At 34.9% G+C, this 22,444-nt stretch overlaps 1 protein-coding gene across 1 annotated transcript in view; it reads left to right on the forward strand.

Moving 5' to 3' along the window:
• Positions 1-22,444, forward strand: part of LOC148941017 (neuropilin-2-like) — a 115,138-nt gene that overhangs the window by 79,224 nt on the left and 13,470 nt on the right. Inside the window, exons 4-5 of the mRNA XM_089104957.1 lie at positions 6,536-6,658; positions 14,495-14,759. Coding sequence (XP_088961083.1) covers positions 6,536-6,658; positions 14,495-14,759 — 388 coding nt within the window. The remainder of the gene's footprint in view (positions 1-6,535; positions 6,659-14,494; positions 14,760-22,444) is intronic.

A 22,444-nucleotide genomic window follows, 5' to 3' on the forward strand; every position in this document is an offset into this window, starting at 1 on the left:
GTTGTTCTCTCCCTTTTTCGAAAATCAGGCAACTTTTCTCAGGTTCGTAGCTTTTGATGGATAACACTGAAGTTATACATTTGGAATCAGAAGAATAAGCCAATTCTTTTGATGTATGTATTGATATCAGAATTCTGTTTTAGAGTTTCGGTTACTATTGAGCCGAGTCGTTCCTTACAGTTTGTTACCACGAACTGTTTGAAAAACCGTAAGAATTTGAAACATTCTTTTATGTTACGTAAGACATGTTTATATTTATTTTATGTTGCAAAGTTTTATGTCTGCGTTATCACCTTCTAACATCCATATTACAGGCTTAGTCCAAAATATTCCCGGGAGTCAAAGGGAATTAGAGATTAATTTCTACCCTCACCCCAAAACCTCCCTCTATATTTACTGAAGGCTGGCAGAGTGTTATGAATTTTTTTGATTCAGTTTTGAGGCACTAAACACATGCACCCCCCCCCCTCCATGCAGTAATTCACCGCCCCTCCCCCGTAATGATTAAAGCACAATTATACAGCACTGTGCATAAATTTGAGAAATCTCAAACAAATCATCTTATTTAAATAAAACTTTGAAATAGATGTCTGTATTTACCGTTTATTTTTTTGGAAACCCCGTGATTCCTTAAAAAAAAGTGCCACCGTGTGGCATTACTACCTCTGAAACCAGAAAGCTCCAAAGACATTTTTTCGTGGATTTTTTAGATCGATATGCTATATTGGATGAATTTTCACTTGTTTTTAATTTGATCCTCTTTGAGGTAAAACCGTCGTTTCGTGCCACTAAATGGCAAAAAACGTCGCTTTGTTGTGGCACAATCTTTTTGGCTACTTAAAAAGGGCACTAGACCTTTAAATTTTTGTTCGAATGAGCCTTCTTTCTGTTTTCCAAGATTATTGGTTTAATACTATCCCCCCCTGATAAAAAAAACAAACAAAAACAAACAAATAAACACGCTTTAGTCATTATTCTTCTCAGAAAAAAAATATAAAATTCCACAATTTTGTAGAAAGAAGCTTGAAACCTCTGCAATAGGGCTCTCTGATATGCTGAATTTGATTGTGTAATTTTTTTTAAATTAACTTGATCTTTTAGAGATCTGATCTTGATCTTTTTGTGTTCCCCCCTTAATTTTCTCAGTTTTTTGGTAGCTAAATTTAAACTTAATAAATTGTATATATTTGGAACCGTCATAAAAATTCGTTTTTTTTTATGTTTATATTGTTGTCAAAAATGTTCTATTTAAACTCTCGGTTATTATTAGCACGGATCGTTCCTTATTTGCGGGATAGTTTGTTACCACGAACCGTTTGAAAGAAAAATATCATTAATATTTTCTACGATAAGATAACTATAAAGTCAGAAGAAGACCATGCGGAAAAAAAATCAATAAATATTTGAGCTATCTACTTATTGACTTCAGGATGAAAAAACTATAGTATAAGTATACGGATCTTCAAAAATACCTCCTTTGGGGAACTTTTCAAACTTTCCCTTTTTTTCTCTCCCTCTCTCTATCTTTCTTTTATCTTATTATAAGAAAGGGCCACGCAAATACGAAAAAAGATTAAAGATCCATCGTCCATATAATATACACCAAAGCTTTTAGGGAATCACTTAAGTGATACAACCTCCCAAGAGGTTTCCTAAACGCTCACGTATTTGAGACGCAAATCATATTTCTGCAGGAAGAGCTATTTCGTGTAAATTTTTTCTCCCAGTGGAACAAAGCTTATTTTGGTGATATTCCCTGGCACTAAACGAACCTTCCAAAAGAAATTGTTTTTTAGGCTTAAGAAGGTGCTAAAGACCTGGACCCTTTTTGTACTTGGTAAGTAACATACATTGTGTCTAGCCATCTTGACATCTTGGCTCCCATCTTGACAGGAATTTGTGTTTGGGAGCACTGGTGAAACTTAAGAAGGCAAAGATTGAAAAACAACTAAAATATGAAACGTAAACATGAAAACTTTACATGAAAAGTAAAGCTTTTCACTAGGTTTTACTCAATGCTAGCTAACTCAATGCTTTTACTTTACTCTTTACTTTTTGTACTTAATCTCCTACAAGATATGCTTTATTTTTACTATATACTAGCTTTCTATACTATATTTTATTAACTGTCATCCCAAGAAATTACTTTCTGTTTTTGTTTGCTCTAGATTCTTCTTGCTTCCCAATTATATTTTTTTTAATTAAGCAGTAATTGATAAAAAATACTCGATTTGTCAGGTATCCAGATCAAAAGAAAACTGTTCGAAAGTCTTAAAAATGTAGAAAGACAAAATTCTTGAAAATTTACCTTTGTTAATAATCTGTTTTATCATAACTATTGAAAAATGTATGAAAATTCAACTAAACATCGTGTCATCTCAGCTTGGTAATACGGAATTTATGGTTTAAACCCAGGTGTAGTAACACATTGCATGGCTGACGCAAGGACCTCAGTGGTCAAGAAGCGTCGTCAGTCCAATCCGATCCAAATAAATGAAAAAATAAGCCATGCACACAAGAGTCAAATGATAAATAAGCTATACACACAGGGGCCAAAGAGCTTAAAAAGATACAGTTGTCATTGAAAATGGGCATGGGTACTGTTTCTGTTTTCTGTTTTATTTTCAAAGTACGTGTTTTGTTCTGTTTATATAAAGAAACAGAAACATATGACCTGTTTTTATTTTCCTGTTCTGTTTCTGTTTTTATCTTATATATTTTTGTCCTGTTTCTTTTTTTTCTACATGTTTTTCTCCTGTTCCCAATTTTGTTTTCGTGCTACGATAATGATATATTCTTATGAAGATTTCAAAAAATATTTATCCACTAGAGTGAATTCTGAATCCTAGCTATGGGACAGGACACTCTGACCATTTCTTAAATTTCAATATTAATATTTCAGAGAATAATAAATTAGTTTTTAAATTATATAATATAGCTGATGATTTTAATTTTGAAGTAATTATTTTCCCGTTCCTCGAAAGTAATATCCATTCAAACATCACTTATTCTGATTTTTATTCCCAATTATTTAGGTATACAAGAATTTGCAGTAACTACACATATTTTAAAAATAGATGTCAAGCGTTTAGCCAAAAACTGATCTTGAGAGTTTTTTCTGCCAATAAAATTAGTTGGGAATTTGAAAAATGTAGTTTTTTGTATAATGAACTTTTAGGTAAATATACAAAACATTATAAAAAAAAATACGGAGGGATATTTTAATGTAATTTCTCTATCATTTTTCTTTTGGGATTTTCGTATTTGTACAATTTTTCCAGACCATCTTGAAGGACTTTAAATCTATAATTGGTTCCAAAAAACAATAAAGCACTGTTTTATAACTCAAGTCTGGCCCATATAGTTTTTAATTGTTTCAGATTTGTTTTTAAGTTTCATTTATCCGTGGGATTCCAATAAAGATAGAACTAATCTCATTTTGTATGTATTTTTGGAATAGTTTTCATAGTATGCTTGTATTTCACAAGTTGTACCAAATATAGGGATACCATAAAAGAGCTTATGGTATACGCTCCTTGTGCCAGTTAAAGAAAGTAAAGCGTCGAAATCCATTGAGGCAGGTGGTATTCTTCTGATGAGCCTTAATGCAAAGTCACTACTTGGAAATATTTCGTTAGATTTAAGGTGCGTTTGCTTGTAAATTTATAACGGCTTACATTTATGATGACGACTTTGCATGGATTAGGACATTTCGATTGGTTGACGGTTCGGTTATACTGTTTTGTCCTATGTAATTGGATAGATGAGTAAGGTTAAGACCTCGTTCAAGTGCTCTTTTATCGCAATTGTTAGATTAGGATGACAGTTCTTTTCTTCTTCTCTCTCTCTCCCTTTTTTTCATTTATTTATTTTTTTTAGCCAAGTAATTGGATAAAAAATGATTTGAAATGGTGGTAATTATTTGAAATAGTAGAAATTAATCCATGTATGAAGGGGTTGCCCCCACCTCAATACCTTGTCCTTTATGCTAAAGTTTGACTGTTTTTCCTAATTTTGAGAACGACTTCTGAAACATAATAGCTGTTTAATTACAATACGAATCTTTTTTATAAGTGCTAAGAACTTTAGCGTGAAGAGCAAGGTATTGAGGAGTGGAAAACCCCTTGATATAAGGAATAATTTCTGTCCCTTTTGAGGTTTAATATTGCTCCTTACTTTCAGTGGAGCACCATTAAGCAACCAAAATTTTCAAAATAAGTTAATAAAAAGTACAATTGTCTTTATATTTGGATCTCTTTGAAAACCTATTCAAGAGAAGAAAATACTTAAAGAAAGTATTATGCACCAAAGTGTCTAAGTTTCTTTGAAATTCAGAATTTGAGATATTTCCTTTTAGTTATATGCCAAATGAATGAACTGAATATATTTACCAGGAAATAATTTATTTTTGATTTACCTCAAAATTGAGGAGCATAGAAAATACAAAATTAAATACATCACCAAATAAAACAAGACAACTGATTTTAAACAAACGAAATCAGACATGAAACAACGAAACAAACATTAACTTGCCTCATCCAGAACATTCTTTGCCCTTTCCCCCCATCCTGACGTTCGGAAGCTATGTTTAACAAAAGTATGAAACAATAAAAATGCACAGGAAAAAGGAAGAAAACAACCATAAAGAAGAAAAAAGGATGGCCATGTTTCTGTGCACAGAAATATTTTCCCCGGTTTATTAGAAAAACTGTTATTTTTGCGTAAAAAGTAGTGCAATAGTACTATGCTTTCTGAAAAGTGTTACTTTTAGTGAAAAGTACTACCCGTTGCAAGTGGCAACCCTGACGAGAAGTTAATAAGAGACTAAAGGTTAATGTTTTCACATTGGACACCCATTCATTTCCTGGACTCCAAACGAAGAAATCTTTCCGAAGCTGCCTGATATTGCTCTAAATCATCTTAGCGTACTTACTACTAGTGTGTCGAGCGAACCGGCATTTTTGATCGCCGATTATTTCACGCCAAAGCAGTATGCCTGCACAATGTTCAAAATGCTAGAAACGTGCATATCTTTAAGTGATAAGCTCTAAGAGTTAAACAAATGATGCAATTATTATCTTTGTGATAATAAACCAAAACTTACCCCCTACACTTTTCTTTCCTTAAGCTTTTGTGTTAAAAAACAGCTGCTCAAACAGCTGTTTTTTTAACAGAAACAGATGTTTTCTGTTTTTATAAAAAAAACAGAACAGAAACAGGTGTTTTGTTTTTGATTGACCTTTTCTGTTTCTGTTCTGTTTATTTTTTCTCTTTCTTCTAAAAAACAGAACAGAAACAGGTGTTCTGATTTTGATTGAACATTTATGTTTCTGTTCTGTTTATATTTTTTCTCTTTCTTCTAAAAAACAGAACAGAGACAGGTGTTCTTTTTTTGATTGACCATTTCTGATTCTGTTCTGTTTATATTTTTTCTATTTCTTCTAAAAAAACAGAACAGAGACAGGTGTTCTGTTTTTGATTGACCTTTTCTGTTTCTGTTCTGTTTATATTTTTTCTCTTTCTTCTAAAAAAACAGAACAGAGACAGGTGTTCTTATTTTGATTGAACATTTCTGTTTCTGTTTTGTTTATATTTTTTCTCTTTCTTCTAAAAAAACATAACAGAAACAGGTGTTCTTTTTTTGATTGACCTGTTATGTTTCTGTTCTGTTTATATTTTTTCTATTTCTTATAAAAAAACAGAACAGAAACAGGTGTTTTGTTTTTGATTGACCTTTTCTGTTTCTGTTTTGTTTATATTTTTTCTCTTTCTTCTAAAAAAACAGAACAGAAACAGGTGTTCTGTTTTTGATTGACCTTTTCTGTTTCTGTTCTGTTTATATTTTTTCTCTTTCTTCTAAAAAAACAGAACAGAAACAGGTGTTCTGTTTTTGATTGACCTTTTCTGTTTCTGTTCTGTTTATATTTTTTCTCTTTCTTCTAAAAAAACAGAACAGTGCCCATGCTTAATTGAGCAATAACAAATTGTTAATGTTTGGTTTTTAACAGAATAAAAGGGTTGTGAAGTATAATTAATTTAATTTTTTGCATTTATTTTAATTTTTCAACGTGGCATCATAAACTTAGAAGAGCAAAAAAAAACTCAGAAAATCACGATTTTCAGGTTTGAATTGGCCGGAGAAATCTGGCAGCCAGAAACTATTTTTAATTTTATGTATAATATTTTAAGCTGCGAAATATTTCAGACACACACAAGATGAATAATAATGACAAAAGTTTGTTCAGAGAATGTAGCTATATTCTGCCTACTTTCATTGCCCCAAATTAATCATCAGACTAAAATGTTATTCTTAGTATCTACTTCTAATCCTTTATTACTATTATAATATTTAATTCAGGTTTATATTAACGATTGATTTTTCTGCATTTGGGCGTTTTTTTTGGATGTAAAGTAGGCCCTTTAAAATTAATGAATTTGTCTCTAGGGTACCCATGGGTTATAGGCTACCGACCCCTGATATATAGCGTTTTGCGTCCAGATTTTATAATTTTATAAGCCCAAACCTATATTATAGTGGAGGACTTTGATGTTGAATCAGACCCTGATGATAGCTTCTGCCAGAAAGACTGGTTAGCTGCGGAATCATGTGTTCCAGAAGGTGGCGCTAAGATATGTGGCAACGAAACAGGGGCAACATGTAAGTCAAAAGTTTATTAATGCATATATATATTTGAGTCTTCGGGTTTTGGTGTTGACAGAAGGCGGAATTTTTACCCTTATTTGGAATTGTTTGGCTTTTCTATACCGTGTATATAGGCCTACTTTATTTTCTATCCAGCAAAGACTAAAAACTTATTAGCTTTTGGCGCTGAATTCAAATTATTAAGACTTGAATACGACTTACCATTATGACTTTCTTCTCCATGATGCCATCGATTTCTTCAGAAAATAAATATTATTTTTAAAAACCATGCGAGCCAATGACTGACACCAATTATTCACACTTGTTTACAGATTAGAACTGATAACAATAATGGAATGGTTGTCGGTTTCTAAAAAAATTGCTTTTACTCTCGTTATTTACGACTAGCCGGTATATTTTTCACTAGCCTTTCTTACAAGTCAGCTTAGCTTTCCATTAGTTTTCGTGACTGGCACTTTTTTGCCAATAAGACATGTCTTGTCGTGAACACCCCCTCCTTCATCCCAATGATCAGCTGTAACAACACATGCAAAACCGATGTTGCCAACGATAACAAATAAAAATGAAGGGCTTTTCAAACCCGGCGTTCTATTTGAGAAACTCTTAAAAGAAAATATTTTACGATAGTTCTTTTAATAAAGTCATTATAGTGAGTTCATAATTTAAGTAATTCCATGTAGTATTTTTTCCCAGTTCACTTTACATGGAAGCAGCTGTCTTAGAAACTTCGGGGGGGGGGGAGGCTCATTCGATTGCCCTTTATAACAGCCAAAAGGGATCGAAGAATAACAAGCCCCCCCTCGTAAACCCCTTTTAATTACCCTCCCTCCTTTAAACCCAATCCAAATTTCGAGGTGGTCATTTTTTTCAAAATAGTGAAAAGGTCAAATAACATACCTCTGGGGATGTCCTCGCCCCTTACAGTTCCTTTGGCAAGGGATGTAAAATATGCAAGTTGCCTGATGTTTTTTGCATATAAGTTTTGTTTTTAGGAAAGGGGGCATGTTCAAAACTGGTTGTCCCAAAAGACAGGGTATTAAGGTCAAAATTCCAGGAAATGTTGATGGGGATATTGAACTAAATCAAAATACACCTTGTTAATCCAGGCATAAATACACCTTGTCAATCCAGTCAACGGTATATATGCAAAAATTTCAAGAACAGCTAAGGACTTTAAGTTGGAATTTCCAGAGAACTTTCAAGGAGATATTGAAAAACAAAATCAAAACAAAATTAAAACTTAGTCACAGGTTGTTAGAAGGACTTGTGCGCAATCTTGCAGGAACGGCTAAATGTATGATTCAAATTTTCATGGATTGTTGAGAGGGATTTTGAACTTAATCAGAAAATACTATCTGCATCAAGGTTATCAAAAGGACTTAACTGATCTAACTCGGAAACGTCTAAGTACACTAAGCTAAAACTTTCAGGGAATGTTTTTGGAGATGTCTTGAATTAAAAAAAAACAACAAAAAAACATGCGAATCTAGATTCTCAAAAGAGCGTGTCTGCGATACCTCAAGAACGGCTAAGGGTATCTAGTTGAAACTTTCAGGGAGTGTCTAGGCGGATATTGAACTAAATCAAAAGGCACTATCTGCGATAAGGTTCTCAAAAAATAGCTTTTCTGCAATCAGAAGCATCACTTTCCAAAAATATTTGGGGGAGAGGGGCTTGGATTTTCCCGACTGGCCCGTTATCTTTACTCACTGCTTTGGGTCATATTATTATTAAAATTACATTTGATTTTTATTGATTAAGACATATCTTATCTCATTGATTCTACGTTATTTGTTTCCATTAGGTCATTTACATAATTAAAGAAAAATAGAGGCAGTAAAATAGCGGTGCTTTTACCTATTTTACCAACTGGTTGAAAACATTGTCTTTCTCCCCATTAATGATGCCACGTCTTTCTCCAATATCATGAATGGCTATAGGTATTAAGTTGAAATTTTCATGGAAGGGTTTTGAGGGTGTTGAACCCTCTATGTTTGAACCAAATCGAAAAGCACTAAGAGTATCCGTGCTGCCAAAAAACCTATCCGCAATATTAAAAAAATATTCTGCAAACCTTAATGCAACATAAGTGTTACGGATATAATTTTAAAGTGTCAGGGAATGTCTAAAGAGATGTTAGATTAAATCAAAAGACACTTTGTGTCTTCAGGATGTTAAAAGGATGGATCTCAAATATCACAGGAAGGGCTAAAGATATGTTGAGGATGTAATGTACGTAGTTGTAGGGTCCGGAAATTATGGTTTTTCAGTATGACAATCCCCCCCACAGCCCTCAGGGCTAAGGTTGTAAGTTATGCCATAGGGGCGTATAAGGGTTTTTATAGAATGCGTGGTTGTAGACATTTCAGAAAGGGCTCATTTAATTGGGAATTGAGAGGGTTAGTGCCCTTATTAAAAGTCAAAAGCAATTGGAGGGTGAATGCCCCCCACGCCAATCATTTCCCGAAACACTTCCGATCAAAATTTTAATATTGCTATTTTACAGAACGTAGTTGAAGTGTCCGTAAATTATATTTTTGAGTGTCGACAGCCCCCCACATAGCCCTCGGGGCTAAGGTTGTAAGTTATGCCCTGGGGACATATAAGGTTTTTATAGGATGCGTTGTCGTAGTAACTTCAAAAAGGGCTCATTCAATTGGGAATTGAGATGGCTAGTGCCCTTATTAATGGTCAAAAGCGATTGGAAGGCTAATGCCCCCCCCCCCTTAACGCCCACCATTTCCACAATCACTTCCGATCAACATTTTAATATAGCTATTTTTTTGAACGAAGTTAAAGGGTCCGTAAATTATGTTTTTGAGTATGACAACACCCCCACAGCCCTCAGGGCTGAGATTGTAAGTTATGCCCTGGGGTAATATAATGTTTTTATAGAAAGCGTTGTCGTAGAAACTTCAAAAAGGGGTCATTGGATTGGAAATTGAGAGGACTTTTGTTCTTTTTAATAGTCGAAAGTAATCCGATGGAGAATCATCCCCAAGCTATGTCCATCTTTTCCCAAAACATTTCCGATCAACATTTTGATATGGCCATTTTGTTCAACGTAGTTCAAAGGTCTGGAAATTATATCTTTGAGGACGATAATTTTCTCCCCATAGCCCTCAGGACAAGGGTCCTAAGTTGTGTCGTAGAAGCTTCAAAAAGGACTCATTCGATTGAGAATTGAGAGAACTAGTGCCTTTTTTATTAGTAAAAAGTTATAAGAGGGCAAATGCCCTCCCCCCGTGCCCATCATTTTCCCAAAAACTTACAATCAAAATTTTGAGATAGAATATCATAATTTTTTTGTTCAGCATATCAGAAAGGTCTGGAAATTATGTTTGTGAGGAAATCCCCCCAGCCCTCCGAGCAAGGTTTGTAAGTTATGCCCTGGGGACATGCAAGGTTTTTATAGAAAGCATGGTCATATAAACTTCAAAAGAAGCTCATTGGATTGGTAATCAGACGTTTTAACGCTCTATTTAAGAATGAAAGTGATCGTAGGACAGCTACCCCCTCCCCCCACCCACACACGTCGTATTGTCCCGAAATGCATCTAATAGAAATTTTGAGATAGCCATTCTATTCAAAATAGTCTAAATATCATATAACAAGGCTTTTGGGGTTGAAACAAACCCCAGAGATTAGAGGCAAGGGTTGTGAATTACGCCCTGGGGTAATTAAGGTTTTATGGAAGGGATGGTTGTTTCAATTTAGAAGAGGCTCAGTCTTTCTCCCTGAAAAAGATTATGTCAATATAAAACGAACAGAAATTAATTAAAAAAAGCTTTTTCTACAAAATAAGTTTTTCAAAAAAAGTAAAGAACTCCATTAAACAAAAAATTAACAAAAATTGAATCAAATAATCTACCAAGCATACAACTACCACAAACGGGTATCAATAAATAAATGAAACCCAAAACAAACAGAAACTAAAACGAATAACAGACTCAAGCTCAAAACGAGCAGAAATTAATATGAGAAGGGTTTTTAACCCCATGCTTTCTAAAAGCCAGAATATAATTTTCACTTTACATAAAAAATTCTTTTAAATCTTTTCACTTTTATAACTTTAATAAATCAAAATTAATTAATATTTTAAGGAATAAATATTAGCATATGTATATTAAACTGACAATGCACATTTATTTTTCAAAACTTTTGCTGAAGAATATATTTTCGCACGAATCTAAAGAGATACATTTATCCAAAAATGACCTGAGATAAAGTCAAATCATAATTTATACCCTAAACTAGAAAAATTACTGTTGATGAGTAAATAAAGCCCCAAAACAACGAAAATTACAATAAATAATCAAGTTAAACTTCAAACAGACAGAAATTACCATGGGCAAGCTAAAGCGTCATTTTTGCTTAAATGAAAACAAACCTTGTTTTAAAATGCTTTCTTCCTTTTACAACGTTTGCAAATCAAAAGTTGCTGAGACTTCCAGTAATAGATATCAGTGTATATTAAGCTGCCCGTCTACTTTCATTGGTCCTTTTCTGTAATCCTGGTTAAAATAATGCTTTCTTTCTTTTTTAGTTATTTTTCTGACAAATAAAGACACGCTACTCGAAAAAAACTTTTTCAAACAGTTCATGGAAACGACCTATATGTAAGGAGCGATGCGGGTCAATAGTACCCGAAACTCTAAAAAACCGGAATTTTGATTTAATAGATACATCAAAAGAATCAGCTTATTATGCTGATTCCAAATATACAAGATTCTTTAAGTTTAGTTTTGTTACTCATCAAAGGTCGCAAGCCTGAAAAAATTTGCCTGATTTTTCAGAAAGGGAAAAACACCCCCTAAAAGTCAAACCATCTTAATGAAAATCATACCATCCTATTCAGCGAATCAGAGAATCCTACTATATTGGTTTCAATATCCTATCTTAAATAATCCGGAATTTTCTTCTTTTTTTTCCCAAAAGAAAGATCACGGATGCGTGTTTATTTACTCTTAGTTTTTTCCTCAGGGGTGATCGTGTCGAAGTAGTTTTTCTAGAATATCGGGAGAGGGTTCATTCTGACGGAAATGAAAGTTCTAGTGTTCTTTCTAAGTGACCAAAAAGATTGAAGGGCAACTAGGCCCCACCCTCCACCACTTTTTCCCAAAATCGTCCAATCAAAATTTTGAGATAGTCATATTGTTCAGCATAGTTGAAAGGTCTAGTAACTATGCCTTTGGAGGTAACATGACCCACACATCCCCTGGGGAAAGGTATTTAAGCTATGGAATGTGCTCGTTGTTTACAAAAAGTATTTGTTATTTGGAAGTATGTACAGATTTTTTGGGGCAGGTGAAAATTTTCTGCTGGGGAGCAAGTTTCCGAGGTGGAATAGTTTCCAGGGAAAATTTAAAAAAACGATCAGAAATTAAATAAAAATCAAGTTTTTTCAACTGAAATTAAGAAGCAACATTAAAAATTAAAAGAACAAAAATTATTTCGTATATCTGAGGATTGCCCCCTCCTCAATATATCGCTCTTTAAATATCTCGCAAACGTTATACTTTTTGTCCCAATTTTTCAAGAACGACTCCTGAAACACAAGGGCCGGTTAATTAAAACAATAAGAACCTTTTTTAGAAGTACTAAAACACTTTAGCGTGAAGAGTGAGGTATTGAGAAGGGGGCAGCCCCCTCATATACGCATAATTTCTATTCATTTTAAGTTATAATGTTGCTTCTTACTTTTAGCTCTACCTAGTTTTTACGTTTAATTCAGTAGAGTACAAATCACACTGTGGCATTTAGAAGGCTTATGGGGTGTTATCCCCATTCCTGTCTGTCGTAATTACTATTCGTATGAAGTTTGACTTTACTATTCAGTGTAATTTCTGTTCGTTTCGGGTATCAGTTACCCACTGATAGTGACATATGTCCATTTTTAGTTCTGGTCATATTTAGATAAATGTAGCTCTTGAGTTATTGGAGAAAGATTATTTTATTAATCAATGGAAAGTGTAGATACATGATTTACCTTATTTAAAGGGAGATCTTGTCTTGTCATCCATTTTATTCATTGGTTTCCAACGGACTAGGTTTAGTAAGCTGCTATCACGACTTTGTTAGATGCCTTTGGTTCCAAAACTAGTATACTCCCAACCCAAGTTCAAATCCAAATGAGCATCAGATTGGGTTATGAAGACCCGACTGTAGTGAAATCCAGTGTGACAAATAAAATCGAAAATCCAGCTTTGCCAACGCGGTGCAATTGTACTGTTTTTGGTACAATTTTAGAGGTCATGAACCAGTGAGGTATGTTTGGAAATTTTGTACAATCTTGGATAAATTTTTGTTTCAGCTGCTCCTTTTTGACTCCAATATTTCTTTAAGTATAATTTATCAAACATTTTCTTCTGGTTATTGAAAGTTTTTAACGTGCTGTTCAGATGGTACAAATTCATCTCTTGCGGTACAATCGGAAAACTGGTGCAGTTAGTTTCAAAGGGTTGGCAACGCTGCTGAAACGATACTAGCAAGATGAAGAAAACCAAGAAACCAAGAAAGTCAAGGAACACTTGAAAAGAGGAATACTAGGATAATGACATATTTTAAGCTGTCTTCAGTGCTTGAAAAGTAAAAATCCACCACGATAACAAACAAACAAAATATCACAAAATAAAATTGAAAATATGTGCATTAAAAAATATTGAACAGCTAGATAGGGCTGTATGATTACAATTCAATTAATGTTTAAAATTAGAAACGGAGCTTTCCACTACCTTGTTCTTGTGTTTGACCATTCGTTTTTTAATCATTCTTTGAAAAAGTCAAATTCTAGTGCCACAAATGGGGGTTTTAGGGGGACAGTAACCCACTTTATATACAAGAAAATTTCTGTTGAATTTTGAGCCTTAATGTCACCCTTTACTTTTATTTTTTTTCTTCCTGTTTGTTTTAATACCATATTCATGTTATAATTAATTTTTGTCAGTAAGTACTAGAAAAGTGTGTGGAAGGGGGGGGGGGCTTTACAAAACCGGATACATATATGTTTAGCCTCATATTTTCCAATTTATCCAGACAGTCCAGCCTTTTGGGGCGAAGGGAGTCCCTTAACACTGTGAGAGTGGGAAAATTTAAACGGTGGACAGCAACCGGTGCTAAAATTGCTCCTAGATGTTATTATGTTAATCTTGTAAATTTTTGGTAGTAGAGGTGCCAAATTAAAAAAAGAAACGTGGGCAAAACATCAGCAAAAAATAGCTAGAATATATGGCACCATACATCATAAGAAATTGTAGTATTTGTTTCAATGTGTAGTTGTCTTAGAGAATAATACACCCTGTTAATGTTTGAAATTTTACGGACAAAAATGGTTGTCAAATTCAACTAATTAATTTTGTTGTTTGTTTTTATGGTTCAACGTGGCAATGCTGATGAAAATATTGTATTGCCCTAGAAAACTCCATAATTTTGAAATAACCAAAAGAAAAATCTTGAAAAATGCAGTTTTCAGAAATGAATAGACCTAAGATGGCTCCAGGGTGGCGAAAAATAGTATTTACTTTGATTTCCTTGGCGTTTTAAAGTTTAAAGGAAAGAGTCAGTCAGGTAATGACCCAAGAACTTAAGAAAAATAATAGATACTTAATCAGGTTGGATTCGGAAAGATTGAAATACGGCCGAACAAATTGTGCTCAATGTGATTTAGAATGAATGATTTTCGTGCGAGATTCTTATTTATATTTATTTATTATTCTTTCCTTATTTATAATGTTTGCTTTCGCCCTTTGGGCCACGTTAGAGTTTTCTACTATCTCGTTTTTCCTACTTGATTCTTTTCATTTTTTTTTTCAAAATTTATTCAATTTTCAGATCAATATGTCTTTCAACCGGGTGCCATGTCCCTTCGCCTTCAGTTCCAGAGTGACTCCCAGGGGACTCGAAAGGGCTTTAGGATCAGATATAAGGTAGTGGAAGAGTGCATGGGTCTTTTTCTTGATACATCTCCATCAATTATTCCTGGAAGTGGCGGTGCCCTTTGTCAGACTCGGATCCAGGACTTATCAGGAACAATCAATACCCCTTATCATCCGAAGAAATATCCTGATAATTTGGACTGTATCTACGAGTTTGTCAGGTTATTATTTTGTAATAATCAAGTTAAATGGCTTTTTGCTAAGTCGTAAATTTGTTTTGCTGGTTCAATTATGCTCTTGAAACACGGTCTAACGGTTCTTTCACACTGCTGCTTAGAACCTCTCACACTAGCTTAACTTTTATGACCTTATGCTAAGTTCTGTAACCTCACGGAGTAAATTTTGCCCGTAGCGTAGGCAATGGCAGGTAGCCTCGAGCTATGCAAACTATTTTCCGTAATGTAAGTTCATATGGCGCTACTGTGAAATTAACAATTTAGCAACGAAATCGACAATCTGGATGAATAATTAATCAATTAGAAAATACTTTAATTGTCTTTTCCTTGAAAGCCTTTCACGTTTGATCAGAGCTTGAATAACCATCTGCATTCCACATTTTTTTTTTGAATAGTTTGCTTAAGATTATTGTAATAATTTTAGATTACGATTATGATGGTTATATGAATTTCTACTTTAGCTTAGTGTGAGATGAATTGTTTCAATGTAAAAACAAGGTTGTGTGTAACGTAACTTCCCCGGAAATCTCCCCTTCCCCAATGGAAAGCTTCTCCCTCAGAATGGAGAATTTCTCCTTGTAATAATTCCCCTATGGAGCATTTCTCCCTCGGCCATTCCCCTCCCCCCTTACGGAAAAATCCCCAAGATAATTCCAATCCCAGTGAAAATTTCCCCGGACAATTCCCCCAGAACATTTCCACATGTAAAATTAAGCCGCCAAAGAGAAAGCAAGATAAATAAAATGAATTTCATATATGAATTCTGGCATATTTCCCCGTGTAATATTTTTCTCGGTAGGTTAACCCTTGGTACTTCCCAATCACAAAGAACTTTGTCCCTAGAATCCCGCCCCTCAAAATGCCTATATAATCCCCAGTAAGAAATACTATACGTAAACAATGGGTCATTTTTCATAACTTGCAGCCCTCTCTCCTGGGGTGTCATTTCATCCCCAAAATATAGTTACTTGACCTTTCAACTATGCTGAACAAATAGCTATCTCGAAATTTTGATTGGGCGGCTTTTGAAAAAGAGTGTAGTCGGGGGGCTAGTTGCCCTCTAATATTTTTCGTCACTTAAAAAGGGCACTAGAACTTTTAAATTTCTATTCAAATGAACCCTCTCCCGACCTTCTATTACCATTGGTTTGATACGATCGCCCTTGAGAAGAACAAAAAAATAAAAATTAACACGCATCCGTTATCTTAAAAATTCTACATTAAAAGTTCTATATTTTTACAGATGAGAGCTTGAAACCTCTAGAGTAGGGATATCTGATACACTGAAGCTGGTGGTTTGATTTTAAATAAGATTCCATGACTTTTAGGGGATGTTTCCACCCTTTTTCGAAAGTCCAGAAAATTTTCTCAGGTTAGTAGCTTTTGAAGGGCAACACTAAACTTAATAAATCTTATATATTTGGAACCAAAATAGGAAGGCAATTCTTTTGATATGTCTATTTTTTTACAATTCTGTTTTCTTAGAGTTTTGGTTACTACTGGGCCGAGTCAATCCTTACTTACAGTTTGTTACCACGAACTGTTTAATTCGATACCTGAAAGAATCACCCTATCTCATTCATTATAAACTTTCTTAGTTGTGTGGCCAAACTCTTTCGAATTGATTGGGTGGTCTTGCTACAACTCGTAGAGCTAAGATAAAAGACTCAAATGAATGACAGAAAATTAATTCGAATTGACTGAGTGGTCTTGCCACAACTCGTAGAGCTAAGATAAAAGATTCGAATGAATGACAGAAAACTTTTTCGAATTGATCGGGTGGTCTTACCACAATTCGTAGAGCTAAGATAAAAGATTTGAATGAATGACAGAAAGCTTTTTTGAATTGATTGGGTGGTCTTACCACAACTCGTAGAGCTAAGATAAAAGATTCGAATGAATGACAGAAAACTTTTTCGAACTGATCGGGTGGTCTTACCACAACTCGTAGAGCTAAGATAAAAGATTTGAATAAATGGCAGAAAGCTTTTTTGAATTGATTGGGTGGTCTTGCCACAACTCGTAGAGCTATGATAACAGATTTGAATGGATGACATAGAACTTTTTCGAATTGATTGGGTGGTCGTGCCAAAACACGTAGAGCTAAGATAAGAGATTCGAACGAATAACAGAATTTTTTTCGAATTTATTAGGTGATCTTGCCAAAACTCGTAGAGCTAAGAAAAATGATTCGAATGAATGACAGAAAAAATTTACGAATTGATTGGGTGGTCTTGCCACAACTCGTAGAGCTAAGATAAAAGATTCGAATGGATGACAGAAAACTTTTTGAATTGATTGGGTGGTCTTACTAAAACTCGTAGAGCTAAGATAAAAGATTCGGATGAGTGACAGAAAACTTTTTCGAATTGATTGGGTTGTCATGCCACAACTCGTAGAGCTAAGATAAAAGAATCGAATAAATAACAGAAAACTTTTTCGAATTGATTAGGTGGTCTTGCCAAAACTCGTAGAGCTAAGATACAAGATTCGAATGAATGACAGAAAAAATTTTCGAATTGATTGGGTGATCTTGCCACAACTCGTAGAGCTAAGATAAAAGATTCGAATGAATGACAGAAAAATTTCTTGAATTGATTGGGTGGTCTTACCACAACTCGTAGAGCTAAGATAAAAGATTCGAATGAATGAAAGAAAACTATACCTTCCCACTAAATCTTAAAACACCAACTTCCCACTAAATCTTAAAAACACTATTTAACTTCTACTCTTTTGTGCATGAGATAGAGATGTTCTGACTTAATGAAACTTATATAATTACACAGTGTGATTTTTTTTTTAATTGGACGCAGCAGAATTTTCGTTCTAAAGTTCAGGAAAGAGCAGTCCCTAGAAATATTCTAGCATACCTGCTGGGAGAACGTTAAAAATCAGCTCAAATGAGGTATACTTTAAGTAATTAAACATCAGTTGAAGTTCTTTGTGGTGCTACCCGACATGATTGAAAACCTTACTGATATAGGATGCATATTATTCAGGCTGAATGTACATTGAATAGAATTGGCAAAATTAGTAAGAGATTAAACGTTTTCTTCATTTTAGATTAGCCTTTCGTTAGCTTTTTCAAACAAATGACACATTTAAGTTCCCCTATCAATCTTTACGTTTCTTTTGAAGTTCGCTGGGGCGCTAGAGAAATTTGATAATATGCTCTTTGTCTTTGAGACGGTTGACAAATGCTGTGACTAGTGATTTTTTTCGGTGTTAAAAAAATGACAAATATTTCTTTTTATGGCATTTTGTTAATGTTTTTATGAGTCGGATGAAATTTTCGGGGAAGAGGGGTTCAAACCCGGTAATCCCCAGCCCTGGATGTGACTTTGGGTCACTGGTAAACCTCCCCCTCCCCCGATATTTTTTCTAAATTCCTAAAAAATACATATATAAATACAGTTTTTTTTTTACCAAAAATTAAGTAGCTTTTAAACAAAAACCTGGGGAAAAAAAAATCAAAACTAAAGTAAACACAATTTTAATCTTCCTTCTAGCAAAAAATAAAAAATTTCTTAGTTTTGCAAATGATTTTGACAAGGAAAGCTGTCTAATTTTCTTTGGTAAAACTTATGAAAATATATCTATTATTTAAATTAGGGCCATAAATAAGTATCCAGATCATAATCCAGAAATAAGTAAGGCCAGAACAAAATTTGCACTTTACTGAAAAAATATAAATGTTTTTACTTTTATAACGTTAACAAATCAAATAATTTTAACATTATGATTACTAAATATCAGTAAATGTATATTAAACTGACAATTCATTTGTATTTTTTCAGTAAAGTACAAATTTTGTTCTCGCCTTGGAAAGGCCTAGGGGTTTTGCGCCCAACTTATGTTAATTTCTGCTTGTTTTGAGTTTGACTCGGTTATTTATTGTAATCTCTGTTCGTTTTGGGTTTCATTTATTTAGTGATGCCCATTTGTGGAAGTTTCACGCTTGGTAGATTATTTGATTTTATTTTTGCTCATTTTTTGTTTAATGGAGTTCTTCACTTTTCTCTGAAAAACTTATTTTGTGGAAAAAGTTTTTTAATTAATTTCTGTTCGTTTTATATTGACAAAGTCTTTTCAGTGAAAAAAAAAACACTTTAAATCTTTTCGTATTTTAAGACTTTATAGTTTGGCCTCCTTGTATGCTGGAGAAAAATTTTCAGCAATTTTTAACAACATACACCTTTTTAAAAATCTGGACTCAAATAGTACTGTTTAATTTAGTTTCACACCTCCTCTAGTTGACCTGAAGTGGAAAACTTGATACCGTTCGCAAAAACATCTGTTTGCTTTCTTTGATAGCTTGGATACACTTACGCTATTTTGATTGGGTTAAATTTTCAGGGCATATGTATCCCCGAAAGACTGAACATAAAACCCTCAGTCGTGCTTTGGATACTACTGATATGCCTCATTGAGAATTAGCATTAACACAGTGCATTTTGATTGGATCTTAAGGTAACATTTAGTTTTTAAACATAATGGGCATATGGGAGGGGGGGGTGGGTGGGTGGTTGTGTAAGGGGAATTAGCTACCCTCCAATCATTTTCGACTATTAAAAAGGGCATCAGCCCTTTCTATTTTCAATCGAATGAGCCCCTTTTGAAGTTCCCACCACGACAAATCCTTCGATACGAAGTGCCCTGGTCTAAACAACAACAATAACAAAACATATCACTATTCACTTTTGACTATTAAAAAGGGCACTAGCCCTTTGAATTTAAAATCGAACGAGCCCTTTTTTGAAGTTTCTGCAACAACACCTTCTATAAAAACCTTATAAGCCCCCAGGGCATAACATAAAACCCTTGCCCTGAGGGCTGTGGATAGTATCCTCCTCAAAAACATATTTTCTATCTGGAAATCAACTACGCTGAACAAAATGGCTATATCAAAAAATTTATTGGATGTGTTTGGGGGAATGATGGGCATGGAAGGGGGGGGGGCTAGTTGCCCTCCAATCACTTTTGACTATAAAAAAGGGCACCAGCCCTTTGAATTTCCAATCGAATGAACTTTTTTTGAAGTTTTTACGACAACGCCTTCTATAAAAACCCAATATGCCCCCATGGCATAGCTTAAAACCCTTGCCCTGGGGCTAGTGGGGGAGTATCCTCCTCAAAAACATATTTTCTTTATGGAAATCAACTCTGCTGGACATAATGGCTATCTCAAAATTTTTGATTGGATGTGTTTGGGAGAATAATGGGCGTGGGGGGACTCTTCCCCTCCAATCACTTTCTACTATTAAAAAGAACACTAGCCCTTTTAATTTCATATGGAATGAGCCTTTTTTATAGTTTCTACGACAACGCCTTATATAAAAACCTTATATGCCCCCAGGGCATAACTTAAAACCCTTGCCCTGAGGGTGTTGGGGAGTGTCCTTCTCAAAACATATTTTCTATCTGGAAATCAACTACGCTTAACAAAATTGCTATCTCAAAATTTTGATTGGATGTGTTTGGGGGAAAGATGGGCGTGGGAGGGGGGGCTAGTTGCCCTCCAATCACTTTCGACTATTAAAATCGATACTAGCCCTTCGAATTTCCAATCGACTGAGCTGGTTTTGAAGTTTCTACGACAACACCTTCTATAAGAACCTTATATGCCCCCAGGGCATATAAAATGGCTATCTCGAAATTTTGATTGGATGTGTTTGGGGGAATGATGGGAGTGGGGAGAGCTAGATGCCCTAATTTTCCAGAATGTTCAACTACGTTGAACAAAATGGATATCTCAAAATATGAATTGGATGTGTTTTGGAAAATAGTGGGCGTGAGAGGGGCGTTAGTCGCTATTCAATATTTCCAGCTATTAAAAAAGGCACCAGTCCTTTCAATTTCCAACTGAATGAGCTCTTTTGAAGTTTCTACGACAGCGCTTTCAATAAAAACTTTATATGCCCAAGGGCATAACTTACAACCCTTGCACTGAGGAGTCTGAGGGGGTTATCATCCTAAAAGACCTAATTTCCAGAACTTTCAACTACGTTGGACAAAATGGATATCTTAAAATATTAATTCGATGTGTTTGGGAAAATGGTGGGCTTGAGAGGGGCGTTAGTCGCTATCCAATCACTTCCAACTATTAAAAAAGGCACTAGCCCTTTCAATTTCCAATCGAATGAGCCTGTTTTGAGGTTTGTACGACAAGGCCTTCTATTAGAACCCAATATGCCCCCAGGGCATAACTTAAAACCCTTAACCTGAGGTTAGTGGGGGAGTATCCTCCTCAAAAACATATTTTCTTTCTGGAAATCAACTATGCTGGACATAATGGCTATCTCAAAATTTTGACTGTATGTGTTCGGGAGAATAATGGGCGTGGAAGGGGACTAGTTGCCCCCTAATCACTTTTGACTATTAAAAAGGGCACTAGTCCTTTCAACTTCCAATGGAATGAGCCTTTTTTATAGTTTCTACGACAACGCCTTATATAAAAACCTTATATGCCCCCAGGGCATAAATTAAAACCTTTGCCCTGAGGGTTGTGGAGGAGTGTCCTTCTCAAAAACATATTTTCTATCTGGAAATCAACTACGCTGAACAAAATGGCTATCTCAGAATTTTGATTGGATGTGTTTGGGGGAAAGATGGGCGTCGGAGGTGGCGGGCTAGTTGCCCTCAAATGACTTTCGACTATTAAAATCGGTACTAGCCCTTCAAATTTCCAGTTGAATGAGCCTGTTTTGAAGTTTCTACGACAACACCTTCTATAAAAACCTTATATACCCCCAGGGCATAATTTAAAACCCTTGCCCTGAGGGTTGTGGGGGAGTGTCCTACTCAAAAACACATTTTCTATCTGGAAATCGACTACGCTGAACAAAATGGCTATCTCGAAACTTTGATTGGATGTGTTTGGGGAAATGATGAGAGTGGGGGAGCTAGTTGCCCTCCAATCACTTTCGACAATTAAAAAGGGCCCTAGAACTCTCGATTTCCAATCGAATGAGCTTTTGAAGTCTCTACGACGACCCCTTCCATATGAAGTGCCCTGCTCTAAAGGAAAAATAATAAAGGGTAAATTGTGCCAACATTGTTCTTATATGCCCTTAGGGCATAACGTAATACCCTTGCCCCTAGGATTGTGGGGAGTGTCCTCCTCAAAAAGATATTTTCTATTTGGAAATCAACTACGCTGCACAAAATGGCTATCTCAAAATTTTGATTAGATGTGTTTGGGGGAATGACGGGCGTGGGGGGGGGGGCTAGTTGCCCTCGAATCACTTTCTACTGTTAAAAGGGCACTAGCCACCCCAATTTCCATTCGAATGAGCTCTTTTCGAAGTTTCTACGACATCTCCTTCGATACGAAGTGCCTGTCGAAGAAAGAAGAAGAAAAAAAAACATATTGCGGCCACATCGTTCTTTACGATGTAACAACTTTCTATATAAACCTTATATGCCCCTAGGGCATAACTTACAACCCTTGTACTGAGGGCTCTGAGGGGTTTATCTTCCTAAAAGACCTAATTTCCAGAATGTTCAACTACGTTGAACAAAATGGATATATCAAAATTTTAATTGGATGTGTTTTGGAAAATGGTGGGCGTGAGAGGGGCGTTAGTCGTTATTCAATTATTTTCAACTATTAAAAAAGGCACTAGCCCTTTCAATTTCCAATTGAATGAGCTCTTTTGAAGTTTCTACGA

The sequence above is a fragment of the Artemia sp. Qi Xiang Cuo genome, chromosome 19 (assembly GCF_049724085.1).
Source record: "Artemia sp. Qi Xiang Cuo chromosome 19, ASM4972408v1, whole genome shotgun sequence".
NCBI lineage: Eukaryota > Metazoa > Arthropoda > Branchiopoda > Anostraca > Artemiidae > Artemia > Artemia sp. Qi Xiang Cuo.